At 36.7% G+C, this 21,544-nt stretch overlaps 1 protein-coding gene across 2 annotated transcripts in view; it reads left to right on the forward strand.

The window, feature by feature from the left end:
• Positions 1 to 21,544, forward strand: part of EIF5B (eukaryotic translation initiation factor 5B) — a 61,419-nt gene that overhangs the window by 18,313 nt on the left and 21,562 nt on the right. Inside the window, exons 7-10 of one of the 2 annotated variants that reach the window (XM_016209667.2) lie at positions 6,022 to 6,120; positions 9,413 to 9,502; positions 11,066 to 11,140; positions 14,731 to 15,014. In XM_016209667.2, coding sequence (XP_016065153.2) covers positions 6,022 to 6,120; positions 9,413 to 9,502; positions 11,066 to 11,140; positions 14,731 to 15,014 — 548 coding nt within the window. The remainder of the gene's footprint in view (positions 1 to 6,021; positions 6,121 to 9,412; positions 9,503 to 11,065; positions 11,141 to 14,730; positions 15,015 to 21,544) is intronic. The other variant, XM_016209668.2, reaches the window with a different exon arrangement.

Below are 21,544 nucleotides of genomic sequence, written 5' to 3' on the forward strand. Positions count from 1 at the left end.
TTATTGAGCCTAAAATGTATTCTTAGAAATTATAGGTACCTACATAGATATTTTCAGGTAATTACTCTGAAATGTGTCAAAGGTTACCTTTCAACCTGTTTTGTAGCCTGTAACTGCTAAGCACATAGCAAGTACTTTATATATAATTTGGAATTAACTTCAGGCAAAGAGCTTCTGCAAGAACATAATTGTAGTGTCTTAGTTTGCAGGGTGAATGGAATGTCTGGACATGCATAAGTCTTGGTTTTGATTACAAATGCAACAGTTTACTAAAGAGTTCCTAACTAGAATTCTTCAGTAAATTCAGCTAAGTCTGAGGTGTTGATGGGACCACCCTTCAAGCCATCCAGCTCACAGTTTTCCCCCAAGTCCATGCTTTGACTTACTGAATGTAGGCTGCTGGGATAGGAAAAACCCCAGTCAACCTTATTTCCACATTCTTAGGAGGTTTTATCCTGTTACTTTGGTTTGTTTAATATATTTGTCTTATCAGAGTGATTGATGACTCTGGTTTTACAATTCTAACCAACCTCATCATTTACATCATACATATATATGTTCATATTTAAAATTAGAACATTTTAAGTTATTTTCCTTTTTTAACAACTTCATTCGAAAACCCAAAGTAAATAGTTTTTTCTGTCGTCTTATGAAATTTCTGCCCTTAGTGAGATACTGTGTCGGTAACCCAACAGAAGTAAAGAGGAACCTCTCTTAGGAGTTTGTTATAGGAATGGCGAGGAAGGTGCAATAGAGAACCATTCCATTTGAAGCTCTGTGCCTCTGAGATTCATTGTTCATTGTTGACAGATGAAGATCTCATCTCCTAAGATTCAATAATGTTATTTGCAAATCAGATTTGACATTTGCTCTGCCATGTCTTATTTTGACTAAATTTATTTATTCTTATATTTTAATTAGAAGATATTAAAACAAATGTCCAAAAGTGGATAAGAACCATGAATTCAAACAAAAACTAATTACTGACATGATCTTTTTTTTTTATTTTTTTATTGATTTTAGAGCAATGGGGAGAGAGAGAGAAACATCAATAAGAGAGAGAAACATCTATCAGTTGCTCCTACACACCCCTCACTGGGGATTAAGCCTGCAACCGGCACATGTGCCCTGATGGGGAATTGAACCAGTGAGCTATAGGTGCATGGGACGATGCTCAACCAACTGAACCATGCTGGCTAGGGCACTTTTTTATTTTGAATAAGCCACTTTTAATTAAACTTAACTTTTATTTGCTTTTAACCAGCTATGAGGCTGGCCTTGGTTGATAGTTGACTAACTTCATTTTGTAGTTGTAGTGCAAACTTCTGTTATAGTTTTCTATTTCTGCTATAACAAATTACCCTAAACTTAGTGACTTAAAACAACACAAATTATTATCTCACAGTTCTGTAGATCAGAAATCTGACATGGGTCTCACTGGGCTAAGGTGTCGGCAGAGCTACATTCCTGGGGAGACTGGAAGACTCCATTCCTTGTTTTCTAAAGGCTACCCACATCCATTCCTTGGCTCATAACCCCCTCCCTCCATCTTTAAAGCTGCCAGCCTTGACTTGCGTCACTTTGTCTGTTCTCCCATAGTTACAGATCCCTTTGACTTCGGCCTCTCCCTCAGTGAAAGGTTCTTCACCTTTAGGGATTTTTGATTACAGAGCTTGCGTGGATATTCCACAGTAATCTCTCCCATCTCATTGTCCTTAACCTTATTCACACCTTTTTTGCCACATTAGGTAACATACTCAGGGTTAGGGTTAGGACATGGGGCTATTTGGTGGTGGGAGGTGGCATTATTCTATTCACACACTTTAAACTTATTTTCATTTTACTTGTGAGTATTACAAATGAAACATTTTGTTTGTGAGTGCCATGCTTCAATCTCTTTCAAAGGCCAGAATCTCTTGTAAATACAGGTTGGTTAGCATAGTACTTTGAATAGTGCAGCAGGCTATCTGATGCTATTTATTTGCCTTGCGTCTTGTCACATTAGTCCTTAAATTTGAGAGTTCAAGCCAAATATGGCTAGTAATCATAATTATGATGAGAACATACATTAATGGTGTCAGATTTTGCATTACCTAGTAAAGCAGTGTTTGGAAGAGTAAATGTTGAATTAGAATCTCCTTGTATCTCTCTGCTATTCCTATCAGATTGCCAGAAGCACTTAGTCTGAAGGGAAAAGGAGAGGTTAACAGTTGAATTTACCTTCTTGTACCTGTGGCGTCACTTTGGCTTTTCTACTTTTTTGCTTTCTATTTCAGTTGTTTATAGCCCCAAATTTATGGAATAAGTAATGATAATGGAGCTTTCTGTGGACCTTTTGGGGATGTGGGGGGAAAAGTTCCATAGTTTTCATTTTTTCAGCTGTAAAATTTTTAAATTGCTTTGTTCACTTTGAATTGAATACATTATTGCGTAGTAGGGTTTTGTTTTGTTTTTAAATATATCTTTGTTAATATCAGAGAGAGGAAGGGAGAGAGAGAGAGAGAGAGAATCATCAAATAGCTGCTTCCCTCACACCCCCAACTGAGGATTGAGCCCGCAACCCAGGCATATTCCCTGACTGAGAATCAAACCTTGATCTCCTGGATCCTGAGCCATGCCCGGCCAGGGGAGTAGTAGTTTTTTTCTAACATTAGAGTGGTGTACTCATTTTGTTACTTCTCTTTGGCCAGAAGAGACACAGAGAAGGGTCTGTGATGTCTGACAAGTTTGAAGGAATTCCCCTTGTTTTTTTGTCCCCTTATCTTTTGCTCTTGTGGCCAAATGGCTGCTCTACTTACATGAAAGTTGACGGCATAAAATGTAAAGTTTTACGAGTACCTCATCTTGTTGGCCAGAGGAACCAGATAATGGGGCTCCTGGGGGAGGACATGGGAAATTGTGGAGAAGAGAGAAATGGAGCAAGCAGTTTCTATAATTCTGTGTATGAACTGACATAAGTCCTGGGTTCAGCATAGAACTGTGTGTGCTTTGAACAAACCCAAAGAAACATAGCCAAAGCTTCAAGTACCATGATATAAACCACTGCCGTAGGCTCAGACTTACCTCTGAATGGCTCATGTGCCAAGTAAAATATTCTAAGTATACTGTGGAAAGTCAGTTATGAATATTCTCATTTCTACAGTGACCACTAAGTAAGATTAACCCCAAAAGGTAAGTTATAGGAGAAATCTAAAAATATTCAAATAATCCCAAGGAAAGCAGAAAAAGGGAGAAAGGGAACGGGAACAGAGGAACCAACAGAAATCAAATAATAAAATAATAGACCTGAAACCAAGTGTATTATTAATTAGGTTAAATATAAATAGTCTGAACATCAATTAAAAGAGATTGTTGGAAAGAACAAGAGCCATCTATGTGCTACCTACAAGCCATCCACATTAAATATACTGATAGAGATAGGTTCGAAGCATACAAACAGGTATCAAATAGCTGGAGTTATGTCCTGGCCGGATGGCTCAGTTGGTTGGAGCATCATCCCATGCACCAAAGGGGGTTGCGGGTTCAGTTTCTGGTCAGGGCGCATACCTAGGGTGCAGGTTCGATTGCAGGTTGGGGTGTGTATGGGAGCCAACCAATTGATGTTTCTCTCATATCAATGTCTCCCTCCCTGTCTCCCTCCCTCTAAAATCAATAAAAAATATCCTTCAGGTGAGGATTTAAAAAAAAAAAGCTGGAGTTATTAAAACATTAATCCTAAGTACACTTAAGAACAAGTAAAATTACCAAGAATAAAGAAGTATGTTACATAATGACAAAAATGGAATTTATCAAAAAGATATAACTATGCTATATGTGTATACATCTAACCATAAGTTTACATCAAGCATTCTCCATGATAGATCATTTTTTGAACCATAAAACAAACTTTAAAACATTTGAAAGAATTAAATCACATTATATGTATATTTACATGTATAAATTTATATATTTTTATAATATATTTGTTTATACATATTTATACTTATATGATATATGTTATAAATACCTAATATAAGTATATATGCATTTTTGGATCAAAACAATTAAACTGACCTGGCTGGTGTTGCTAAATGTTTAGAGCATCAGCCCCCACACTGAAGGGTCGCAGTTTTGATTTCCAGTCAAGGGCATATACCTGGGTTACTGGTTCAATCCCCAGTCCTGGTCGGGGTACGTGCAGGAGGCAACCAATCAATATGTATCACATCGGTGTTTCTCTGTGTTGTGTGTGTGTGTGTCACCTGTCTCTTTCTCTCTGTCCCCCCCTCCTTTTTTTCCTCCCTTTGTTCCACTCTCTCTAAAAATCAGTGGGAAAAATAATCTCAGGTAAGGATTAACCAAAATAAAAAGAATTAAACTAGAAAAGAATAATAGAAACATATAAAGGAAAATCCAGGAATATTTGAAAATTAAGCAATATATACTTCATATTGACCCATGAGTTCAAGAAGGAGTCTCATTGAAAATTAGAAAGTATATTTAAAATATTTAAAAAAAATAGGAAGTATGTGTTTTTTTTTTATAAAAAAGAAGATACAGCACAATAAAATTATGGGGGTATAGCTAAAGCAGTGCTTAGAGGGAAGTTTATAGAATTAAAATGCTTCTTTTAGAAAAAGAAAGATTGTGTATCAATAGTCTAAGTTTCCCATCCTACAAAACCAAAAAATACAAGAGCAAAGTAAGCAGAAAGTACAGAAAGTAATATAATAGAAAACAGAGAATCAAGCCAAAAACCAGTTCTTGAAAAAAAATCAATAAATTGATAAACTTCTAGACTGACTAAAAAAAGGAAAAGCTAAGATAAATTATTGATATCAGGAGTGTTAGGGTGGGGGAAGAGATCATTACAGATCCTGTAGGTATTAAAATGGTACGGGAACACAGTGAGCAACTCTATACTCATAAGTTCAAATGCTTAGGTAAAACAGGTGCAAACTACCTAAACTCACAAAGAAATACATAACCTGGATAGTCCTATATCTACTGTAGAACCCCTTTAACTGTGGAAGATATAGTCCAAGACCCCAGTGGATGCCTAAACCCATGGACAGTACCCAAACCTATGTGTATGTTTTTTCCTATACATATATATCTCTGATAAAGTTTAATTTATAAATTAGACACAGTTTAACAACTAATAGAAAAATTATAGCAGTGTACTGTAATGAAAGTTATGTGAATGTGATCTCTCAAATTAAGACTACAATAACATCACTACACATTTATTAGAATACATAAATTAAAAAAATCAAAACATCTGCTTTGACCTAATGCTGTTGAGGATATAGAATAATTGAAACTCTCATACATTGCTGGTGGGAATGCAAAATTGTAAAGCCACTTTGGAAAACTGGGCAGTTTCTTAGAAAATTAAATACATATTTCCCACTCCAAAATATTTATCCCAGAGAAATGTTCACAGAAGAACGTACATACAAATATTCATATTAGCTTTATTTATAAATGTCAAAAGCTAGAAACAACTCAAATGTCCTTCAACTGTCTACTGAATAAAGAAAGGAACTGTGTTCCATCAATACAATGGAATGCTACTCAGCAGTAAAAAGAAATTAAGTATTGGTACATACAGCAAAGAGGATGACTCAACACCCCTTAAGATGACAGTAACCAGACTAAGGTTCATTTCTGTAACATTTGGAAAATGCAAATCTTTGAGGAGGGACAACAGGGCAGTGCTGCCAGGGGCTAAGGATGTGAACAGGGTTTGACTACACCAAACTGCACAGGGTGATGGAATTTTCTCCATCTTCATTGTGATAGTGGTTGCAGAACTTTATCCATTTGTCAAAAATCATAGAACTGGACGCCAAAAGAATGGAATTTTAATGTATGTAAAATTTATAATACCTTATGTAAAAATTTTTTCCTTGAATGTTCTTTTTTATATTTTAGGGTATGTATCTCTGAGGTGAATAAAGTGATATTTGTTTTAAGTAGTATTTCTTAGGTGACATACAAGTTAGTATAAACCTGAAGTTTTCCATTGTTATCCCTCAGGTGTTGAAGTGCCATCAAAGGACTCTTTGCCCAAAAAAAGGCCAATTTATGAAGATAAAAAGAAGAAAAAAACTCCACAGCAACTAGAAAATAAAGAAGGTTTGTATACAAAGTAGTCTGTGATTTAGAAACATTTTTATTTGCTTTTCCCACACTTTAAAATAGAATGTCTTTGAAAAAGAAATCAACAAATCAGAATTGCATATTAAAACTTACATTTTTATACCTTATTTCTTTTTTTGTTATTCTCAACTGATTCAAATGATAGGGTGATGAAAAAGTACTTGTGTTTTAAAAATCTGGATCCTACCCTATGAATAACCTTTTATTTTTATTTTATTTTTGTATATTATTTTATTTATTTTTTTATCTTTATTGAGATTATTACAGATTTTCCCTCGCCTTTTTCCCCCATCTTTGCCCCCCTCCGTTCAATTCTAACCCACCCCAGGTCTTCACCACCGAATTATCTGTGTCCATGGGTAATGCATATAAGTTCTTTGGTTAATCCCCCCCCTCCCCCCAGTCCCTCTGAGATGCATCAGTCTGTTCCATGTTTCCATGCCTCTGGTTCTATTTTATTCATCAGTTTATTTTGTTCATTAGATTTCTTATTGGCTCATTTTGATTTTTAGATTCAGTTGTTGATAGATATGTATTTATTGCCATTTTATTGTTCATATTTTTTATCTAATTTTTTCTTAAGACCCTTTAACATTTCATGTAATACTAGTTTGGTAGCAGTGAACTCCTTTAGCTTTTTCTTGTCTGTAAAGCTCTTTATCTTACCTTCAATTCTAAATGATAGCTTTGCTGGGTAGAGTAATCTTGGTTGTAGGTTCTTGCTTTTCATCACTTTGACTATTTCTTGCCACTCCCTTCTCATCTGCAAAGATCTGTTGAGAAGTCAGCTGACAGTCATATGCTTTTTTTCTTGCTGCTTTTAAGACACTCTCTTTGTCTTTAACCTTTGACATTTTAATTATGATGCGTCTTGGTGTGGGCTTCTTTGGGTTCATCTTGTTTGGGACACTCTCTGTGCTCCCTGGACTTCTATGTCTCTTTCTTTCAGCAAGTTAGGGAAGCTTTCTGTCATTATTTTTCAAATAGATTTTCAGTTGCTCCATCTCTTCTCCTTTGGGTACCCCAATGATGCTAATGTTGGTACACTTGAAGTGTCCCAGAGGCTCCTTTCACTATATTTTTGGATTCTTTTTTTCTTTTTGATATTCTGATTGGGTGTTTTTTGCTTTCTCATATTCCATATCACTGACTTGATTCTTGGGGTCCTTTACCCTAGTGTTGATTCCCTGTAAATTATTCTTCATTTCAATTAGTGTATCCTTCATTTCTAACTGGTCCTTTTTTATGTTGTTGATGTTCTCACGAAGTTCCTTTAAGTTGTCATTAAGTTTCTTGGGCATCCTTATAACCATTGTTTTGAACTCAGTTTATGTTAGTTTGATTGCTTCCGTTTCATTTACTTCTTTTTCTGGAGATTTCTTCTCTTCTTTCATGTGCAACATGTTTGTCTCTGCATTTTATCTGTTTCCCTGTATTTATTTCTATGTATTAGGTAGAGCTGCTATGTCTCCTGGAATTGGTAGAGTGGCCTTGTGTAGTAGGTGTCCTGTAGAGTCCAGTGGCTCAGCCTCCCCAGCTACCTGAGCTGGGCACTCTAGATATGCTCCCGTGTGAGCTGAGTGTACTGTCCTATTGTAGTTGAGTTTTGATTGCTGTTGGCATCACTGGGAGGGATTGACCTCCAAACCAATCAGCTAGGAGGACCAGCAGCACTACTACCTGAGAACTGCTGTGCAGTAGACACCCCTATGGAGCAGGACTTGCTTCAGTGGGGCTTTGGTGCTCACCGACTCCGCCCCTTGAGTGTGTCACTCACGGATGTGGTAGGGTTGTAATCTGGCATGATCTGAACAGGCCCATCTGGTGCACTGGCTCTGTGATCCTCCAGGGAGGTCCAAAGTCATCTGCGTGTGCCCTGCCTGGGGCTACCTGACACAAGCTGCAGAGTGATCTGCAGAGTGATCTGCAGATGACTGTACTTGTATTGGCCTTGGAGGTGCCCAGTGGAGGCCAAGCTGTGAACCAAGGCAGGTTGCTGCTCGTGCCGGTCCTGGGGCCACTTACTGAGAGGTGGTATACCAGCGTGCTGAGGCCAGCTGCTGCTTGTTTGATTGGTTTTAGGAAAGTCTGAAGCCTGATCCAGGACAGACCATTTATATGGAAAAACCACTGGAAACAGCTTGGTAGGCCTACAAATTGGTGGAGCAGGATCTCAGGGAATCACCAGGACAGGGCAGACAGTGTGATCCAGGTTGATGGAGACTTAGATATGGTTTCTGTCCATCGGCTCTGTGGTGGGGAGGTCTCAGCAAAGGAACAATGACCTCTGCCAGCACTTTTGTCTGGGAGGAAGCTGCCCCCCCCAGCTCTTGCCCTGATGCCAGACAATTTAGTTCCTCCCCTTATGTCCTTGGATCCTTCCAAGCTGCTGCCCCAGTGCTGGAGCTCAGAGGAAGTGAGTCAGAGTAATACTCTGTGCAGGCCCTTTAAAAGGAACTGCCTGGGACCCTAACAGCCTTTGTGTCACTCAGCCAGTCCTTGCTGGTTTATACAGCCCGAAGTTATGGGGTCTGGTCTTCTCGGTACCTGGAACCCTGGGCTGAAGGGTCTGGTATGGGACTGGGACCTCCGCAGCCAAGATATCCTTCCCAATTAAATAACGCCACAAGTGGGTGTCAGACCAGTTTGTTCCATGCCTCCGCCCCTCCTACCAGTCTCAGTATGGTTTCTTCTTTAATTCCCTAGTTGTAGGACTTCCATTCAGCCACACTTCGGGCAGTTCTGAATGTTGGTTGTTCTATAGTTTACTTATAATTTTGATGTGATTATGGGAAGATGCGAGTACCTATGCTTTTTACCTATGCTGCCATCTTGACCTACCCTATGAATAACTATTCTTAACTGAAAAGTACAACTATCATTCTTTTTTATTTATTGATTCGAAAGAGAGAAAAACATCAAGTTGTTGTTCCACTTGTTTATCCATTCATTGGTTGATTCTTGTATGTACCCTGACCGGGGATCAAACCCGCAACTTCAGTGTATCAGAACGACTCTGAGCTACCTGGCCAGGCCACAACTGTCATTCTTAGTTTTTCTTTTTTGCTTGGTGTTCTATAATTTTATATTATGTTCCTTGAGCAGGAAGTAAAACTGTTTTCTGTAAAATATACAACTAATATTTAAACATCTTTTAACTTGATAAAGAACTTAGTTTTACACTAATGTTTTTTCAATACTTAACAGAATATCCTAACAAAAATTATGTACTGAAAAAATATTAACTTGTTTTCTGCCCTTTACTCAGTGTCTGAGCCAATAGAATTAAGTGCTGCTGTAGAAGCTGTGGAACAAGGAGTTCCTGAAAAAGAAGAGTCACCACCTCCTGTTGAACCAGGCCAGTAGCATTGACTAATAAGTTCCTGTTAAGTAGAGTTGGTGTGTCAAAAGGTGTCTTAGTTATCACTAGTTTGGGAAAACCAAATATCTGGCAGGTTGGCCTTCTTTAAAAATAGTCCTTCCTAAATCATTTCATTCCACTTTGAAAAAGTGTAGAAGTGAGACTTGGATCATTTCTTTTTTTTTTTTTTTCAGAAGTGCCTGTAAAATTTTTGTACTGAGGATAGAGGTTTTTGGGTTTTCTCTGTTTCTATTGATTGGCCGTAAATCTTAGGTGGTGCCAAGAGGACCAGAAGTTCTTTATTTAATCCATCCAAAACAAATTAGAAGCAGTTTTAGTTAGAACTTTTTAAGAGCCATAAAAGTTTGCTTTTTTAAAACCTTAGAGGTCAGCCTTTATTTAGTAAATCAATTCAGTTTATTCAGTGTTTGTATTTTTAGGTTGAAGAAAGTCTCTGGCTTTCCTTTTTCCTTTTTTTAAAGATAAACAGTGTTCTCATTCATGAGACTAGATATTGATAGGAGAGCTGCAGGCTAGCATAATGTATGGTAAAATCAACAGATCTCAAGTGTTCACAGACAGCAGTGAGAGTGGAAACATTCAAGGATGTCAAGACTGACCCACACCGGTGAAAAATATTATTGATAGTAATCCCCCCTACCTGCCCTCATCATTTCTCAGTGTAAAAAAATCATGACATATTTCAGCTTAGCATAATGAAATTCAAGAAATTCAGGTTGATGTGCTTTAATAGCAGTCCAGTATTTTAGGTGATGTCTGTAGCATTAGAAAGAATTGCTAAATTGGAAGGATGCTTTGGGCACATGTTCCTGATTTTCATTTACTCTTCCTCAAAATGACTTACCCAAACTTGTTGACAAATGATGATTATTCCAGGGAAGCAAATACTACATGTGCTCTCATCTTTTGAGAATAGTTTTGCCCAATTGGATTTCAGTAAAAAGAGAGTCCTTATTGTTAAGGACAGAACTAAGTTTTTAATAATACCTTTCTGACTGTTTTGGGGTTGTAAGCACAATATCTGTTTTTATTTTCAACTGGAGTAGAGATGTAGCTTTGTACTTGCAACTGTGTAATTTATGTAGTATTTGTATGTATCTATAGAGGTTAAAGCAAAATAAATAAGTAATAAATTTTTATATATATCAAGTTAAGTTGAAAGTTCTAAAAGAAGATATATGTGAAACTTCATTTGTCTTCAAGAACCAAGTGTGATTGTGTGCCCTAGTATACAGGGTGGGGCAAAAGTAGGTTTACAGTTATGAGTACATGAAACAAAATTTATTCTTGTATTATTATTTATTTATTAATTGTATTATTTTCCATACAACTGTAAACCTACTTTTGTCCCCAACCTGTATTCAAAATACTAGGGAATTGTGAATCATTTAATAGGAAATTATAACGTGCTAGCTCTATTGAAAAATAGTTCCAAAGATAATGAAATTGTGTATTTCTTGCATACTTAAAATGTTTCTTTTTTATGTCAGCATAATTTTCCACTCTTTCTTTGTCTTTAATGAAAACTTTTATTTACAGAAGAGGAAGAAGAAACTGAGGATGCTGGACTGGATGACTGGGAAGCTATGGTCAGTGATGAGGAGAGAGAAAAAGGTAAATAACTCGTAAGCAACTGTTGGTAAGTCCAGTGGTTATTAGAGGTGGATATAGTTAAAGGAATAGTCAGTTTCCTGGTAATGACCACCATATGAGCTTTCCCGAGGGGAGAGACCAAGTTTTGCTCTCTCCATTGCCCTGGTTCCTAAATCGTCATGTGTATCCCATTTCAGGAACCTGTGGTTTTTCAGAAGGTCACTTGTAAAATAGTTGCCTGGGATTTAGAATATGGTTTTTCAGAGTGATAATGTTATAAATGAGGTTAAGTTATTAAAGGTAGCCTACAAAAAGCCCCTTTAACTTAAAATCTAATACGAATAATAGTATAGTTCCTAATCATTATGAATAAAATATGTTTTGTTTTCTAATTACTTTCTATCTTTTATTTCTAAAATCAACTTTCTTTGAGTTTAATTTGCTGGCTTTTTTCCTTTTTGAAATGTATATTTGTCTCTCTGGTTTTTCAGTCTTTCCCCCGCCAATACATATTTTTAAAATAATAAATTTTTCTTTAAGCATGGCTTTAGCCACATTCTACAGGTTCTGATATGTTGATCTTTTAAGTGTACATTTTGATACATATTAACTTTACCAATCATTTATTTAGAAGTGTATTTCTCAATTTTCATAAGTGGGGACTTTCTAATTATCTTCTTGTTATTTCACTGTGATCAAAGATTATACATGGTTCTGTCCTTTGCAGTGTATTGAGATTTAACTTACAACCCAGAAAATAGTTGATGATTATAAATGTTTCATATGTGGTTGGAAAGAGCTCATATCCTGCAGTAGTTGGGTGTCTTGTTCACTGTGTTTAGTAAAGTTTGCTGATCATTTTGATTAAGTCTTTTATGCTATTCTGAGTTTTTTCTGGTGTGCTTTTTCTGTTACTAAGTATTGTGTCAAAAATTTCCCACGATGATTGTAGATTGTCTGTTTCTCCTTGAGTTGGGTCAACTTTTGCTTTCTATATTTTGATGCTATATTATTGGGTGAGTACAGTCTTATATCTTTCTGATGAATTGACTCTTATTGATATATTGTTTATTCATATTATATTTATACTTTATTTTGTATTTTTTAGCAATGCCGTTTGCTTTAAAGTCTACTTTATCTGATATTATTTAATATAGCTACATAAGCTTTGATTTACATGCGCTTTTTCTATCTTTATTACTTTCTGTATCCTTAAACAGCATGCAGTGGAGATTTTTTTCCTCCAGTTTGTCAGTCTTTATTTTTTACCTAGTGCACTTAGCCCATTACACCTAACATATGATGAAATTAATGAAGTATATTGGTTTTATATTTATCATACTAAATCCTTCTTATTTGTTTTGTCTGTTTTTCCCTCTCCTCTTCCTAACTTTATTTTAGATTGTGGGAGTCTTTTCATTAACATTTTTTCCTCCTGCTGTGAGCTTGGAAGTTTTGTACTTTTTCACTTTTAGTGTTAATCTGAAGACTCTTAACATGGATCTTTGAACTATCATTGTCTAATGTTACCATCTTCCCAGACAATGCAAAGACCATTGAATGAATATCTGAATAACATTTACCCAATTCTCAATTTATATGTTACTGTTCTAATTTATTTTAATTTTCCTTTTTAAACCCCATAATACCATATTACTTTTTCCAGTCAATATTTATTTAAATTTACTTAAATTCTTAGCTTTTTTGTGCTTAATTTCTTCCTGCATCTCTGACCTTACATTTGGGGTCATTTCTTCCTGCCTAAAGAACTCCTTTTAGAATTTCCTTTAGTATGAATTTGTTAGTGAGACATTCCATTTTTGCTTTTCTAAAAATATCTTTTTCTCATCTTCATTCTTCAAAGGGTATATTTACTGAGTGAGGGGTTCTTTGCTAATATTTTATTTACTTAGAACTTCGAAGATGCTGTTCCCTTGTTTTGGCTTCCATTATTTCTGTTGAGAATTCCAGTGTGAACCTAAATTTTACACGTGTCTGGTTTTCGGCAGTTTTATTATGATGTGGCTAGGGTTGATTTCTTTTTATTTATTTTGCCTGTGGAGCTTTATGAATGTATGGCTTTATGTTTTTATCAGTTTGCAATGCTATGAGCCATTATTTCCCTTCAGGTATTCTAGTTAATGACTAGATAGACCTTGTTACTGTATCATTGCATTATATTTTTTCCTCTTTTCTGTATGTTACATCTTATTGAGTCTCCATGGTTTATTTTAGATTGCCTCTTCTTCTAAATGTTTTAATTTTTACTGATTTTTAGATAGGGAGAGAAACATCGATTTGTTTTTCCACTTAGTGAGGCATTCATTGGTTGATCTTTGTATGTGTCCTGACCGGGGATTGAACCCACAACCTTGGCATATCAGGACGACACTCTAACCAACTGCGCTACTTGACCAGGGCTAGATTATAGGTTGTTCCTTCTGAACTGTCTTCTGGTTCATTAATTTTCTCCTTGGGCTCTTTGTCTCTCCTGTACTTTTCAGTTTTAGAATTTCCACTTAACTATTTAATGGTTTTATTTACTTCCTAAAAATTTTAATCTTATCTTTTGCTTCATGGATGTTAGAAGCATAGTCATTTTAAAATTTTGGCTGTTTTTTTTTTTTAAATATATATTGATTTCAGAGAGAGGAAGGGAGAGGAGGGGGAGAGAGACATAGAGACATCAATGATGAGTCATCATTGACCGACTGCCTCCTGCACACCCCCAACTGGGGATTGAGCCCACAACCTGGGCATTTGCCCTGACCAGGAATTGAACCGCAATCTCCTGGATCCTAGGTCAATGCTGAACCACTGTGCAACGCCCAGCCAGGCTAAATTTTGGCTTTATAACTTCAGTGGAAGGGGTATGCTGGCTTTCGTCACGTGAACTATTTTCTCATGTCATTTGTTATTTTTATATATTGTGCTAGATATTATACTTGTAAAACTGTAGAAATAGTTTGTGGTCAAGGATTTTTTTTTCTTCCTCTAGAAAGAATTTCTTTGTACATCTACCAGGAGTGAAGTAGGAATAATAAACATTAGTTAACTATTCAAAATTTAGAATTCAGAGAATCCTGAAGTGTTCTGCCAAGAATGGGGAGGTTCTGTTTACTTGCTGTTCACCCTACTCCTGCAGTGCAGTTCTTCAGGACTTCACCCCACAGTAAAGGTGTTAAACAGTGTTCGGCCACTTTGCCCGGAATCCTTGGTAGGCCTGAATTCGCAGTGCCTCTAGTCACTGATGGCTAGTGAGAGCACTGCCAGCCTTTGAACTGCCTCCTCCAGAGTCAGCACATGACCCCCAGGGGAAAGAAGGACCGGGAATGCTCGTCGTCCTGGGTTTCTGCCCTCATGTCCTGGCTTAGTAATGTCTGTCCTTTTTGATTACCTTACTCATGGATGAACATGTTAAATTTTCACTTTAAGTAGCAGTCTTCCTTGTAGCATGTAGATAAACACTTTGCACTTATGATGCATGAAAGTGTTAATTTGGAATTAATGATATAATGTTGCTGTCTTAACTTGTCTTTAAAGTCTGTATTATGTTGATGGGAATCTCCTTTTTAATTTTCATTTATTCTAAAATCTCGTTTTTCTGAAAGAAGGAAACACAGTGCATATAGAAGTAAAAGAAAACCCTGAAGAGGAAGAAGAGGAGGAGGAGGAGGAAGAGGAGGAGGAGGAAGAGAGCGAAGAGGACGACGAAGGAGACAGTGAGGGCAGCGAAGCTGAAGAAGACGATGAGAAGGGGTCGGATGAGAGAGAGGCGGGGAGAACGTTAGATAAAAAGCCAAGTAAAGAAGTGAGCTCAGACTCGGAATCTGACTCTGACGATGATCGAACTAAGGAAGAAAGGGCTTATGACAAAGCAAAGCGGAGGATCGAGGTACTTGCTTTTCCCTTTCTCTGCTCCTTCCCTCCGTCCTCGGTGGTCCTGAGAACTGTGCTCCACAACAGGGGCAGTCATTGAGCAGCACTTACTACTTGGAGTGGTGTCTTGTCCAGCTCTGTAAGTTGGACATAATGTAACCCAAGGACCTCACCCCCTTACCCGAGTCAGCCGGCCGCCTCCTGCTTTTCCTGTGCGCTCAGAATCTTAGTGTGCTCTCTGAATGATGGTTTCCAGGCGTGCAGAGGTATTCTGAGCATGGGCCCTCTACTTAGAAACATTGGCTAAGTGTCTGCGTTGCTTGTGCAGTTAGCCACTCTGAGGCATCTGATTGTGTCCAGGTAAATCTGATGGGCCAGTGTGGCTTCTGGCTATTCAAGTGCGCATACCTAGCAGACTTAGCGGATGTTTCCTACCTAATCAGTAGGTTTCAAGGGAGAGTTTTCTTCAATTATGTCAGCTTGCCGTAAATAATACGCTATAAAAACTAGTTTGCTTGAGGAGGCTAAGCTGTTTTAAAGCTAAAAGCTATTTTAGCTTTCCTTTTTGTCTTTTCATGAGTAATTCTAAGTTTTCAATTTTTAAAAACATACCTATATCAGTGTTTGCCATTTCCTTCTGTAAAGTCCCAATAGTGATACATTTTCTGAATTTCTAAAGGTCTAAGGACTATTGTTGTAAATTGGGGTTTCTTAACCCCAGCACTACTGAGGTTTTGGAGCCAGGTAATTCTTTGGTGTGGGGGGACTGTCCTCTATATTTTGGGATGTTGAGCAGCAGCATCCCTGTCCTCTACCCACTAGATGCCAGTAGCCGCCTCCTCCTGTCCTCTGTTTGTGACTCTGCATCTTCCTACACCACCTACTCAAGCCAACTCCCTTGTTCTATACCCATGTGAGAGAGTTTGTTCTGCGTTTGAAAATTTAAAAACAAGCAAACAAAATGGGTATAAAGCAGAAAGCACAAGTTTCCTCATTATCTCACTCCCAGACTTGTTCATAGTTCTGTGTATGCGCTTTAAGTTTTTAAAAATGTGTAATTGAGCCCAGCCAGGCGTGGCTCAGCGGTTGAGCATCGACCTAGGATCCAGGCGATCAGGGTTCGATTCCCGGGCAGGGCACATGCCTGGGTTGTGGGCTCTATCAATGACTCTCTCATCATTGATGTTTCTGTCTCTCTCCTTCTCCTTTCCTCTCTCTGAAATCAATAAAGATATATTAAAAAACAAAAAAAATGTTTAATTGAAAGTAAGTTACATAATACATTTTGGAGAGATGTATTTTTTTTACATAACAAAATGCTATGGGTCTCTTAGCTCAACACAGTTTTAAGCAGCTTTGTTGAGCTATGGTTTACATACGACAAATTAATTTGTTTTAGGTGTACAATTCAGTGATATTTTATAAATTTATAGTTGTGTAACTATCAACACACCTTAACTCTGAAATATTTTTATTACCACCAAAAGGTTCCTTGTGCCAGTTTACAAGTCATTCCTCATTCTTAGCCCCAGGCACCTGCTAATCTACTTTGTCTCTGTAGATATCTTTTGTGGAAATTTCATAACAGTTCAATTCTATAATATGTGGTCTTTCGTGCCTGGCTTATTTCACTTGCTCTGTTCCTTTATGTGGTAGTTATATCAGTACTTTGTTCCCTTTTATTGCCGAATAATGTTTTGTTGTATAAATATACCATATTATATTGTTGTCTATTCACCAATTAAAGAACATTTTAGTTTCCACTTTTTGGCTGTTGAGAATAGTATTGTTATAAATATTTGCATATGAGTCTTTGCATGGAAATGTGTTTTTATTTCTTTTGAGTACATTCCTAGGAGTGAAATTGCTGAATCATATGGTAGATTTGTCTTTAACTGCCAAAGTATATTCCATAGTGGCTGCATGATTATAGATTACCCCAGTGGAGTGTTCTAGTTTCTCTACATTCTCCATAATAGTTGTTACTGTTCGTCTTTTCAATTTTTAGCCATTCTAGTATGTGTGAGTAGTTTGTCTTATTGTCGTTTTAAGTTATACTTTCATGATCTTGAGTATTTCTTCACGTGCTATTGGCCATTACTGTGTCTTCATTGGTAAAACAGTAATTCATATTTTTGTCCATTTTTAAATTTTGCAATTTGACTTTTTATTATTGAGTTGTAAGAGTTTGTTTTTGTGGGGTTTTTTTTCATCTTTTATACCCATTGGTTGTCAAATAATCTTATTCTTTCCTTTTTTAAAAAGATTTTTAAAATTTTTATTGATTTTTAGATAGGAGGGGAGAGAGAGAGAGAAACATTGATGTGAGAGCAACCACAGCATAGGCCCTGACCGAGAATCAAACCGGCAATCCTTCTGTGCCCAGGGTGATGCCCAGCCAACTGAGCCACACCAGCCAGGGCTGTCAAATAATCTTTAATTGAAATATTTCCCTTTGTAGTTCTTAACTAGCCAGACATTCCACTGCACCACTGTTGATGTCATCTATGATGTCATGAGGGTGGCAGCCATCAACATTGCAACCCAAGACTTGGCAGTCCCTATGATCTCTTTAATGGTTCCAGAGAGTTCTCTTGCAGTGTTGACAATCTCATCAGAAGTGATATTTCCACTGTTGTTTTGGTGGTTTTTTGCTTCATTCTGTCTCTGGATGGTCGTTTGAGAGCTTTGATGATTAGGTCAGAAGCAGAAGGTACTACCTCAGTCTGGGCCTGTCTGTTCTGAATGGTTAGTTTCAGTGTAATTTTTAGACCCTTCCAGTCACCGGTTGCTTTGGCGATGTCATCATCAACATTTTTGGAGACCGACCCATGGGGCCCATATTGGGGGCAAGGGCAGGTGTGGCACCCACTTCCCCATTGGAGTGGAGCTTCAGCAGCAGAGGTGGCTGGTGTGGGATGGACACAGATTCCAGACCAAGGAAGGTTGGACCTAGGCCTCCACAGAGCGGAAAGCCTTTTTGTTTTTTAATAGTTTCTTTGAAGTGCATGATTTTAAAATGTTCATGACATCCACTTAATCAGATTTTTCTTTTGTGAAGCGTGCTTCTGGTGGCGTGCTGAAGAAATTTTTGCCTGTCCCAAGGTCATCAGTATTTTGTTCTTTTTCTTTTCTAAAAAATTTATGCTTTTAGTTTCTTACATTTTTAATTCTGTGTTTTGTTTTAAGGTAATCGTTAATTTTGTAGATTGATCTTGCATCCTGCAACTGTACTGAAATTTTTTTTATTCTAATAATTTTTCAAGGGTCCTTAGAATTTTCTTTAATTGGTGTCACGTTGTCTATCAAAGGACAGTTTTAAATCTTCACTTCCAGTCTTACTGCTGCTCATATCTTCTTCTTGCCTGATTTCCCTGGCTAGGACAGTGCATCATTGAATAGAATACTGCCTTGTTCCTAGTCTTTGGGAGGAAAGCATTCAGATTTTAACCGTTAACTATAATGTTAGTTATCCTTTATCAGGAATTTTTGAGGAAATTCCTTTCTTTCCCTAGTTTGCTGAGGTTTTCTATCATGACTGGATGATGGATGCCTTTGTAAGACTATTGCAATTTTTTTTTCCTTTTCAGTATTAATGTATTCATTATTGGTATTCAAATGTAAAACCAACCTTGCATTCCTGGAACAAATCCCACTTGATAGAGGTATGTAATCCTCTTTATGTGTTACTGGACTTGGCTTGTAATATTTTTTTGAGGATTTTGTGGTACCCAGGAGTGATACTTGTTAATAGCTTTCTTGTCATATAATGTGTTTGTCTGGCTTTGGTGTCAGTTTAATATTAGCTTCCTAGGATTAGTTGGGAGGTGTTTCTTCTCTGTCTTTTGTAAGCGTTTGTGAGGGATTATGTTATTTATGGTTTTAAATGTTTGGCAGAAGTTACTACTAATGTTCTTTTTATGGGAAGATTTTATCATAACTAATTCAGTTTCTTTTTATATTATTTGTTATATTTTCTTTTTCATCTTATGCTCAATAATTTTTGTCTTCTTGATAATTATTGTGTTTTACTTAAGTTGTGAATATAAAGTTGTTCATAGTATCCTTCAGTCTTACAAGTTTCTGTTAAGTCAGTAGTAGCATCTCCTCCTTTATTCTGATTTTGGTGATTTGTGTCTCCTCTCTTTTTGTCTAGCTAAAGATTTTCCATCTTTTTGATCTCTCAAAAACCCAGTGTTTGGTTTTCTGTTTTCTCTTTAATTGCTCTTTTTATTATCTTTATTATTTTTTCCCTTTAGTTTAGGCTTAGTTTTCTCATTTGCTAATTTCTTAAGATGATAAATTATTGATTTAAGACTTTTCTAATACTCTTAGGCATTTAAAATTACAAATTCTCCCTAAGTATTGCTGTAGCTGTATCCCATAAATTTTGGCATGTTTATTTTTGTTTTCATTCTGTTCAAAGTATTTTCTAACTTCTTTTACTATTTCTTCCTTGACCCATGTGTTATTTAGAAGTACATTGTCATAATTTACAAATGTGTGGATTTCATTATTTTCGTTCTGTTGTTAATTCTAAATTCTGACTGCTGTGGTTGGAGAACTTACTTTGTATAGCTTCTGTCATGTAAAAATAATTAAAAGTTATCTTATCCCTTAGTGTATGGCCTTTTCTGGAAAATATCTCTTTTGCACTAAGGCAGAATGTGGCTTCTGTCAGTGGGTCTGGTGTTTAGTTCGGTCCATTTGGTTGATAGTGTTCAAATTTTCTGTATACATACTCATTTTACGTGCAGTTTTTCTTTCCATTACTGAGAGTGGGTTATTCAAATTCCCAAACTTATTGCGTATCTTAATATTTTTTGTCTGGTATTAATATAGCTATACCAGCTGTTTTATAGTTCCCATTTGCATGGTATGTCTTTTTCAGCCTTAGCACTTTCAGTCTATCTGTGGCTTTGAATCTGAAGTCTCTTGATAACAGCATGTAGGTGAATTTTGTCTTCAGTCACACAATCTGCCTTTAAGGGTATTTAATTGATTCACATTTAAAATTATTAAGCATATGGTTGGACTTTCTTCCCCTTTTTCCTGTTTGTTTTTTTACATATTGCATGGCTTTTGGTATCTGTTTTAAAATTTTTCTTGGTGTTTTTATAAGAATAGTTTTTTGATTTTTAAAGGAAGGGAAAGGGAAAGAGAAACATTGATGTGAGGGCGCAACATCGATTGGCTGCCTCCTGCATGCCCCCGACGGGCTGGAGCCCACAACCCTGGCATGTATCCTGACCGGGAATGGAACCTGGAGCCTCCTGGTGCAGGAGTTGACACCCAGTCAGCTGAGCTGCACTGTCCAGGGCTTAAGTTATTTTCTTAATGGTTGCTCTATGCATTATAATTTGTATCTAATCTACTTCAGATTATTAGTATCTTAATTCTAGTAAAATATGTAGAGACTGTGTTCCAATATAGATCCATTCTTTCCACCTTTCTTTGCACTGTTACTGTTACATATGTTTACAAATGTTATAAACCGAGTAAAACAGTGGTGTTATTAATGTCTCACTTGACCTTATATCTTAAAGGAATTAAGAGAAAAAAGGAGAAAAATACATTTAAAGCATCTTAATATTAACCGAAATATTAACTTTTCTGGTACTCCTCATTTCTTTATATAGATCGTTTCTGCCTGTCATTTTTTTTCTACAGTTTATCTCCAGCCCGTCCCTCACCCTGCATTTGTGCTGTTTGTAATATTTATTACATCTTTATACAGGGTGGGGCCAAAGTAGGTTTACAATTGTTCGCATGGAAAATAAATAATAAACAAGAACAAACTTTTACATACTCACAATTGTAAACCTACTTCTGTCCCACTCTGTATATTATTAGCTCAGCCGTGCAACTTTAGAATTATTATTTTGTGAAGTTATCTTTTAAATCCGTTAAATGAAGAAAACAGAAAAAGATACATTTTCACTGTCTTTTATATTTATTACATAATGAGCGATTAATTACATTGCTCCCTTTTTCTTCATGTGACGTTAGCTTTGACTTACATCTGGTGGCCCTTCATTTCAGCCTGATTAACTTCCTGTGTTATTTCTCATCATGCCGATCTTTCAGCAGTAAGCTCTTTGTCTTTTTAAGTTTGGGAAAGTGTCATTTCACCTTCCTTTTTTAAGGATAATATTGCTGCATGCAGAATTTTTGCTTGGCAGTTTTTTGCCTTCTAGTTAGCCCTTTGATATGTCATTGCATTGCCTTCTGGCCTTTATTGCTTCTGATGAAAACTAAGCTATTAATCTTTTTCGAGTTTCCTTATAAACAGTGAGTGGTTTTTCTCTCGCTGTCGCTGTCAAGATTTTCTTTTTGACCTTGGCTTTTAAAACAGTTTAACTATGTGTCTTGTAGGTACCTTTGTAATTATACTGCTTGGAGTTTATTGAGCTTTTTAGATGTGTAGATTAATATTTTTTGTCAAAATTTGGAAGTTTTTTGAATTATTATTCAAATCTTTTTTCTGCTTATTTCTCTGTCTCTTTTCCTTCTGGGTTGGTTGCCACCTGCCCGCGCCCTGACCTG

The sequence above is a fragment of the Miniopterus natalensis genome, chromosome 13, assembly GCF_054644295.1.
Source record: "Miniopterus natalensis isolate mMinNat1 chromosome 13, mMinNat1.hap1, whole genome shotgun sequence".
In the NCBI taxonomy this organism is placed as follows: domain Eukaryota; kingdom Metazoa; phylum Chordata; class Mammalia; order Chiroptera; family Miniopteridae; genus Miniopterus; species Miniopterus natalensis.